The sequence below is a fragment of the Salvelinus namaycush genome, chromosome 13 (genome assembly GCF_016432855.1).
Source record: "Salvelinus namaycush isolate Seneca chromosome 13, SaNama_1.0, whole genome shotgun sequence".
Lineage (NCBI taxonomy): Eukaryota > Metazoa > Chordata > Actinopteri > Salmoniformes > Salmonidae > Salvelinus > Salvelinus namaycush.
In genome coordinates, this window is record NC_052319.1 from 27,435,219 (window position 1) to 27,444,985 (window position 9,767).

A 9,767-nucleotide genomic window follows, 5' to 3' on the forward strand; every position below is an offset into this window, starting at 1 on the left:
GGCACTTGTCACGCCCTGATTTGGGTGGGCATTCTATATCCTTTATTTCTATGATTTGTGTTTCTATGTTTTGGCCGGGTATGGTTCTCAATCAGGGACAGCTGTCTATCGTTGTCTCTGATTGGGAATCATACTTAGGCAGCCCTTTTTCCCACCTGTGATTGTAGGTAGTTGACTTTGTTAGTGGCACTATAGCCCTCGGAAGCTTCATGGTCGTTTATTTTGTTTCTTGTTTTGTTGGTGACATTCTATAATAAAAGGAAATGTACGCTTACCACACTGCACTTTGGTCCACTTCTTTCGACGGCCGTGACAGCACTGTAAAGTTAATTTCTTTGCCACATTTTTTGCAGTTTTACTTTAGTGACTTGTTGCAAACAGGATGCATGTTTTGAAATATATGTATTCTGTACAGGCTTACTTTTTTTCACCCTGTCAATTAGTTTAGTATTTTGGAGTAACTACAATGTTGATCCATCCTCAGTTTTCTCCTATCACAGCCATTAAAGTTTCAATATGTACGTTTTTGGGCGACCCGACAAAATGCACATAGAAATGTGAGTTATAGACTGTCATTCTCATTGAAAGCAAACGTAAGAAGTGGTAGATCTGTTCTGTGTTCTATTTCTATGCTTCCCGTTCTTAAGTATCGTTTTTGCGTCTTTTACTTTCAGTTATGTACACCAGCTTCAAACAGTTGGAAATATAATATTTTGGTTATTGTAAAGATTTTTCACAGCGGTTTAGATGTTGCAATGATTCTCTACACTATAAATTGCTTGTTTTGTCACAAACTGAAATTAGCCGAAGTATTAGAATTTTAGCAACCAGGAAATGGTGGAGTGATTTCTGAATATTGTACCTTTAAACTCTGTAACTGTTTTAAAGTCAGCATTGACCTCGTGGTGAAATCACGGTTTCCTTCCTCTCCGGCAACTGAGTTAGGAAGGACGCCTGTATCTTTGTAATGACTGGGTGTATTGATACGCCCTCCAAACTGTAATTAATAACTTCACCATGCTCAAATGGATATTCAATGTCGTTTTCTACCAATAGGTGCCCTTCTTTGCGAGACATTGGAAAACCTCCCTGGTCTTTGTGGTTGAATCTGTGTTTGATATTCACTGTTCGACTTAGGGACCCTACAGATAATTGTATGTGTGAGGTACTTTGGTCTAAATGGGACTCCACCCTGCCTAAATAAAGGTTAAATAAAATACAAATGTGTGTCCTCCCTGCCCGTGTCAGAGGCGAAGCCTACACCTGACCAGTCTCTGGAAGGCCTTCTTAAAGTCTTCGTTGAAGATAGTGTAGATGAGAGGGTTGATAAGGGAGTTGAGGTACCCCAGCCAGGTGAGGAAGTCAGCCAGCTCTATGGAGGTGTTGCAGGAGCCACACGTGTTGACGATCACCTCCTTCAGGAAGAAAGGCATCCAGCAGACCACGAAGGCCCCCAGTATCAGTCCTAACGTAGATGCAGCACGTCGCTCCCTGGTCCCTGAGATACGCTGCCGTCTCAACGAACACTCACGCTCCCGCCTCGACTCGCTCTGGGGACTTTTTACGGCGATGCGCACGCGGTCGCCCTCCGTGGAGGGGTCTGAGTAGGACTTTTCCGGGGGGTTCAGGGTGTCTGGGCTCTGGGGATCTCCGTCAGTGGGGCAGGAGGGGAGGGTGGTTCCATTGACCATGGAGGAGTGTTGGCTGGCTCTGCTGGCCCCCCTGCGGAGGTACAGAGTCTGAGCTGCTCTGTAGATCTTATAGTAGAGGATGAGGATGAGGAGCAGGGGAATATAGAAGGCTCCCAGGGTGGAGTAGAGGGTAAAGGCGATGTGGTGGTGTATTATCAGACACTGGTCCTCCTCTGGCCCCCCACCATGGTTCCTCCACAGCAGAGGGGGAAGGGATATGAGGACGGACAGGAACCAGACGACGGCGACAGTGATGCCAGCTCGGAGGCCGGTGCGTTTGCGTGAGTACTCCACTGCGTCAGTGATGGCCCAGTAGCGGTCCAGAGCGATGGCTGCCAGGTGGAGGATGGAACAAGTGCAGCAGGTGATGTCAACACTCAGCCAAACATTACACACAGCCTCACCCATCACCCAGCTTTCCCTGAGGATTCAGACAGAATATTGATAGTGATTATGTTTGTGACTGCACTTTATTATTATTTTGATCACAAACTGTATACTTTGATAGCATGTCTTTTAAGCCTATATGGGCATCTGAAAAGCTGCAAGACACTTTATGCTGCAAGACAAATCAATCAATTGTGCAATCCTTTATTGAATCTTTGTAGCTACCTCTGTATGTAGAGGATGCTGAAGGGCATGACCAAGATGGCCACCAGCAGGTCCGTCACCGCCAGAGAGCAGATCAGGTAGTTGGCCGGGTGATGTAACTTTCTGGTTACGATGATGGCTGTGATCACCAGGGAGTTGATAACCATTGTAATGAGAGCGAGCAGGGACAGGGTGAGGGTGAGGATGATTTTACTTGGTGGGGTTATAGAACCCCCATCCCCCTCCCCACCCCCCACACCCAGGGAGAAGACCCCCTCTGTACAGTTAGACAAGTCCATCCTAGAGAGGAGAGGAGACAAGAGGAAGATAAGGGTCTGCACCAAGGCTAGCAGTATAGATGAACGACGCGTAAGAGTTTAAAAGGTACTCACACTCAAACCATGTAGAACTTCAGAGAGACCAGGCAGATGATGAATGAAGCATAATCCTCCATAGCTGTATAAGCTGTGTGTACCTTTGTGATGTGTGTTCATTGGTGTGCCCTCTCCAGCAGTAACATTAGTGTCAGTAGCTTCTTTCTGGTATCTCTGGACTCAACCAATGTCTCACACAGACATCTGGAAAAAGAAAGGGAGGAAAGGAGGGGGAGAGAGAGAGAGAGAGAGAGAGAGAGGGCGAGAGAAACAGTCAGTGGAAAAATAATCACCAATGAGAGTCCAGCCGCTGATTTCATAACACCCACCCATCCATCCATCCACCCACACACACACACACACACACACACTCCTGATGCGATCTCTGATCAAAGCCGTGACCATCATCACATGCACGCACGCACGCACGCACACAAACAAGCATACACAAGGTGCAATCCCGGATCAAAGGCAGTACAATCTGCACAAAAGCAGACGCTCATCAGTGTGTGTCTGTGTACGTGCGTGTATACTTGTATCTCTGTACTCTAGCTACCACTTATTTGGAGTTGATCAGTTAAGAATTGAAAGGGAATTCAGCAGCTTTCATATGTCCCTAAAGACACTCATCATGGTAATTTCCTTGTTCCATATGATGTACTGTGCTTTATTGTTCATTTACATGGAAATTCATTTTGTGAAGCCAGCATACAAATACACAAAACACAATACACTTTAATACATTCAATATGGAAAACACTGGAAACATAATAATTAATGCACATATACACTGAGTGTACAAAGCATTAGGAACACCTTCCTAATATTGAGTTGCACCCCATTTTGCCCTCAGAACAGCCTTAATTCGTCGGGGCATTGACTCTACAAAGTGTCGAAAGCGTTCCACAGGGATGCTGGCCCATGTTGACTCCAATGCTTCCCACAGTTATGTCAAGTTGGTTGGATGTCCTTTGGGTGGTGGACCATTCTTCATAAACACTGAAAACTGTTGAGCGTGAAAAACCCACCAGCGCTGCAGTTCTTGACACACTCAAACCGGTGTGCCTGGTACCTCCTACCATTACCTGTTCAAAGGCACTTCAAAATGTTGTCTTGTCCATTCACCCTCTGATGTCTCAATTGTCTCAAGGCTTAAAAATCCTTCTTTACTTGTCTCCTCTTCATCTACACTAATTGAAGTGGATTTAACAGGTAATATCAATAAGGGTCATAGCTTTCACTTGGATACACATGGTCAGTCTGTTATGGAAAGAGCAGGTGTTCCTAATGTTTTGTACACTCAGTGTAATTATCCAGTCTGTGCGGTCTACTGTCTGACCATGTACTGAGCCTACATCTGTTCGATGTTGTATATTTCTACAGTCAGCTGTGAGAAGTTGTCATAGAACAGTTGTCATAGCAACTCTGACTTTCTTTTTGTGAAGGACGGACTGAAGAAAAGCACAACTCAAGTCAGATAAACTCACACATCATTAAATGCATGCACATGCACGCAAGCACGCACACAAACAGCTGCATAGACCTCTCTCCTGTCTGTCAGCATATCAGCTGTCTGTGAATCTGTTCCTCCAGAGTTGACTCAATATATAGAATACTTCTACTCATTTAAAGTCAAGGATCAACATGGACTGTAATCTATCTAGTAATGCACTGTATTTACGTATGAAGTGTTTCTCACCAGAGTGGTTCATTTAAACCTGTCAGCTTCAGTCTGTCAGTGTGTGTGTGTGTGTGTGTTTGTTGATTGACAGTCTTCGGTGAGGCAATCTTACAGCAGCAGCAAAGGGAGAACCTGCGCCTCCTGCTGCATTCAAGTCTTTCACTTACAGCAATCAGTTGAGCACTGCTCAGTCAGAGAGCGATACATGTTTGTGCATGGAGGTTTACAAAGCAGGAAATTATAGGGACCGATACCTGGTGCTGTGTAATTGGAATGCACCCATTTAAACGTCAATCTATGGATTGAAGCGCTAGGACTGGTAGAGTCACTGACATGTCCCTATGGAGATGCAAAGCTGAGTGGGACTATTTTAACAGACTGCAGATTGAACTGGGATTTAAACAGACCTGTTTCAGCCAAGGCTTGGAGAATGCACTAGTGCATCAATCTTTCAAAAATGTCTCCCCTCCCTCTCCCTGCCTCCCCCCATCTGTCCATCCATCCATCCATCCATCCATCCATCCATCCATCCATCCATCCATCCATCCATCCATCCATCCATCCATCCATCCATCCATCCATCCATCCATCCATCCATCCATCCAACCATTAAAAACTGGAATAGACATAAAGCATCTATCTATCTGTCTGTCTGAGGATGAAATCTTCTTATGTAAGGGACAACCAACAGGCAACAAGAGACAATTGAGTTGGGTGCAAATATTAGGGGTTTTATTTTCTCAAACTTGACGTAGATTACAAAGTAAGAGAAATCAAAACCATAGTGCATACAGAGAACTTAAAGGTCTGTAATTAATACGAGTTAAACTGTTCTACCACCTCAAACATAGATACATATTTAACTGAGGTCTACACAGTAGAACAGGCACCACTCCACAGGTTAACTCAGGCCATAAGGTAAGCACACAGAATATAAAGGGAATGGCAGGTAGACTTTAATAAAGATACATATAAATGTTGGATAAACAGGATTTTAAGCATTAATATGATCATTAACATGATTAGTCATGCTGAGATCAAGGTCTTTTTACAGATGAGCCCTGTATACACATCAATATACAATAAAGGTGTCTATTTGATATTTGAAATGAAGACTATGTGACCCAACTATGTTGGGTCATTATTTGATCAGACATTAAATGTTTGGTGCAAATTAAAGGATAGGGATATTTAGCTGTGCTACGTGGCCATCACTATAGCTGCCTCTTCTTTTTTGTTTATCAATAAAAGTGAAACTAAGCGCATTCAGCAGCTTTCATATGACCCTGAAGAAACTCACCACGATGATTACCTTGTACGATACGATATACCTTATTGTCCGTTTACATGGAAATTCATTTTGTGAAGCCAGCATACAAATTCACAAAAAACAGTACACTATAATACATTCAATATGGAAAACACCGGAAAGACAATAATTACTTCACACATAATTATCCAGTCTCTGCGGTCTACTGTCTGACCATGTACTGAGCCTACATCTGTTCTATGTTGTATATTTCTACAGTCAGCTGTGAGAAACCATTTCAGGGTGCGATAGGTGTGATGCCATTACAGTACATTCCTTCTCCCATTCTGTAGGAAGGAATGAGAACAGTTGTCATAGAAACTCTGACATTCTATTTGTGAAAGATGGATAGAAGAAAAGCACAACTCAAGTCAGATAAACTCACATATCATTAAATACACACAAACACACACACACACACACAGTGAAACATTGCTAAAACGGTGGGTCGTTCCGAAACCTGCTGAGGGGACGACAGCTCAAAATAATGGCTGGAATGGATCAAATGAAATGGTATCAAACACATGGTTTCCATTCCATTTATTCCTTTCCAGCTATTACTATGAGCCTGTCCTCCCCAATTAAGGTGCCACCAACCTCCTATGACAGTATTATAGTAATGCACTGTATTTATTACTGTCACGATCGTCGTAAGCATACTCAGACCAAAGCACAGCGTGAAATCGGTTCGACATCTTTTATTTGAAGTGAACCACACAAAAACAATAAAGAATAAACAAAATGTGACGTTCTGGAGTGCTCACAGGCAACAACACAAAAACAAGATCCCACCAAACACAGTGGGGAAATGGCTGCCTAAATATGATCCCCAATTAGAGACAACGATAAACAGCTGCCTCAGATTGGGAACCATACCAGGCCAACATAGAAATAAACAACCTAGATAGGAACACCCCCCTAGTTACATCCCGGCCTTGGAGCGGGACTGGACGCCGTGCCTGGACTCGGCATCGGCGCAGAGGAAGGCTCCGGCCTTGGAGCGGGACTGGACGCCTGGACTGGACACCGGCGCACAGGAAGGCTCCTGCCATGGAGCGGGACTGGACGCCGTGCCTGGACTGGACACCGGCGCAGAGGAAGGCTCCTGCCCTGGAGCTGGAGGTTCAGGACCATGGACTGTCGCAGGAGGTTCCGGACCGTGGACCGTCGCATGAGGTTCCGGACTGTGGACCGTCGCCGGAGGTTCCGGACTGTGGACCGTCGCCGGAAGCTCTGGACTGGGGACCGTTGCCGGAAGCCTGGTGAGTGGAGCCGGCACAGGTGGCACTGGACTGGTGACACGCACTTCAGGGCAAGTGCGAGGAGGAGACACAGGACGTACCGGACTGGGAAGGCGCACTGGAGGCCAACTGCGTGGAGCCGGCACAGGTGGTACCGGACTGGTGACACACACTTCAGGGCAAGTGCGAGGAGCAGGCACAGGACGTACCGGACTGGGGAGACGTACTGGAGACCTGGTGCGTGGAGCCGGCACAACTGGTACTGAACAGATGACAACCACTGCACGGTGAGTGTGGGTAGCTAGCACAGGACGTACTGGGCTGTGGAGGCGCACTGGAGACCTGGTGTGTAGAGCCAGCACAAATTGTACCACAACAATGACACACTTGGCACGGCGAGTGCGGGGAGCTGGCACAGGACATACTGGGCTGTGAAGGCGTACTGGAGACTTGGTGCGTAGAGCTGGCACAGATGGTGCCGGGCTAAGAAGGCGCTCTTCAGCGCGCCTGCGCTGCAGCATACTCCTTGCCAAAACCGCTCTCCGGTATCTCTCATTACCTTCCTCTATCGACTACCACACAGGCTCTGGCCCTCTCCGCTGCTCGACCGCAAGCTCCGGCGCCCACCCCGTGTGCCCCCCCCCCCAAAACAATTTGGGCTGTCTTTTGGGCTTTCTCTGTGGCTGCGAACCCCGGCGTCGTCACTGTCCTCCCTTCTCTCCTTGCGTCTGCTCCCAAGGAAGGCTTTTGTGTCTTGGCATGATTTCCTCCCAAGCCCAGGATACCTTCTCCTCCTTTATCTCCTCCCAAGCCCAGGATACCTTCTCCTCCCGGGCACGCTGCTTGGTCCTGTTGTGGTGGGATCTTCTGTCATGATCATCGTAAGCATACTCAGACCAAAGCGCAGATTGAATTCAGTTCGACATCTTTTATTTGAAGTGAACCGCACAAAAACAATAAAGAGTAAACGAAACGTGACGTTCTGGAGTGCTCAAAGGCAACAACACAAAAACAAGATCCCACCAAACACAGTGGGGAAATGGCTGCCTAAATATGATCCCCAATCAGAGACAACGATAAACAGCTGCCTCTGATTGGGAACCATACCAGGCCAACATAGAGATAAACAACCTAGATAGGAACACCACCCCTAGTCACACCCCGACCTAACCCAAAATAGAGAATAAAAATGCTCTCTATGGTCAGGGCGTGACAATTACGTACAGTACCAGTCAAAAGTTTGGACACACCTACTCATTCAAGGGTTTTTCTAAATGTTTGACTATTTTCTACATTGTAGAATAATAGAAGACATCAAAACTATGAAATAACACATATGGAATCATGTAGTAAGCAAAAAAAGTGTTAAATCTAAATAGATTTTAGATTCTTCAAAGTAGCCACCCTTTGCCTTGATGACAGCATTGCACACCAGCTTCATGAGGAATGCTTTTCCAACAGTCTTGAAGGAGTTTCCACATATGCTGAGCACTTGTTGGCTGCTTTTCCTTCACTCTGCGGTCCAACTCATCCCAAACAATCTCAATTGGGTTGAGGTCAGGTGATTGTAGAGGCCAGGTCATCTGATGCAGCACTCCATCACTCTCTTTCTTGGTCAACTATCCCGTACACAGCCTAGAGGTGTGTTGGGTCATTGTCCTGTTGAAAAACAAATGATAGCGCAAACCAGATGGGATGGCGTATCGCTGCAGAATGCTGTGGTAGACATGCTGGTCAAGTGTGCCTTTTTCTAAATAAATCACAGTGTCACCAGCAAAGCACTCCCACACCATTACACCTTCTCTTCCACGCTTCACAGTGGGAACCACACATGCGGAGATCATCTGTTCACCTACTCTCCGTCTCACAAAGACACAGCAGTTGGAACCAAACATCTCAAATTTGGACTCATCAGACCAAAGAACAGATTTTCACGGTTCTAATGTCCAATGCTCGTATTTCTTGTCCCAAGCAAGTATGTTCTTCTTTTTGGTGTCCTTTAGTAGTGGTTTCTTTGCAGCAATTCGACCATGAAGGCCTGATTCACACAGTCTCCTCTGAACAGTTGATGTTGAGATGTGTCTGTTACTTGAACTCTATGAAGCATTTATTTGGGCTGAGGTGCAGTTAACTCTAATGAACTTATCCTCTGCAGCAGATATAACTCTGGGTCTTCCTTTCCTGTGGCGGTCCTCATGAGAGACAGTTTCATCAAAGCACTTGATGTTTTTTGCGACTGCACTTGAAGAAACTTTGTCTTAAAGTAATGATGGATTGTCGTTTCTCTTTGCTTATTTGAGCTGTTCTTGCCATAATATGGACTTGGTCTTTTACCAGATAGGGCTATCTTCTGTATACCACCCCTACCTTGTCACAACTGATTTGCTCAATCGCATTAAGAAGGAAAGAAATTCCACAAATGAACTTTTAACAAGGCACACCTGTTAATTGAAATGCATTTCCAGGTTACTAACTCATGAACTTGGTTGAGAGAATGCCAAGAGTGGGCAATGCTGTCATCAAGGTAAAGGGTGGCTACTTTGAAGAATATCAAATATAAAATATATTTGGATTTGTTTAACACTTTTTTGGTTACTACATGATTCCATATGTGTTATTTCATAGTTTTGATGTCTTCACTATTATTCTACAATGTAGAAATGAGTGAAAATAAAGAAAAACCCTTGAATGAGTAGGTGTGTCCAAACTTTTAACTGCATGTTGTGTTTCTCACCAGAGTGGTAAATTTAAACTCTTCGGTCGGTCGGTCGGTCGGTCGGTCGGTCGGTCGGTCGGTCGGTCGGTCGGTCGGTCGGTCGGTCGGTCGGTCGGTCGGTCGGTCGGTCGGTCGGTCGGTCTCGGTCGTCTGTCTGTCTGTCT

At 45.6% G+C, this 9,767-nt stretch overlaps 1 protein-coding gene across 1 annotated transcript; it reads right to left on the reverse strand.

Moving 5' to 3' along the window:
• Window positions 1-1,244: 1,244 nt before the first annotated feature.
• On the reverse strand, window positions 1,245-7,767 carry LOC120058064 (5-hydroxytryptamine receptor 1F-like). The gene is made up of 3 exons (XM_039006544.1): window positions 7,709-7,767; window positions 2,304-2,582; window positions 1,245-2,112 (listed from the first exon to the last, which is right to left on the reverse strand). The coding sequence occupies exons 1-3, from the start codon at window positions 7,765-7,767 to the stop codon at window positions 1,245-1,247; spliced, it is 1,206 nt and encodes a 401-aa protein (XP_038862472.1).
• Between the last annotated feature and the right edge of the window lie 2,000 nt (window positions 7,768-9,767).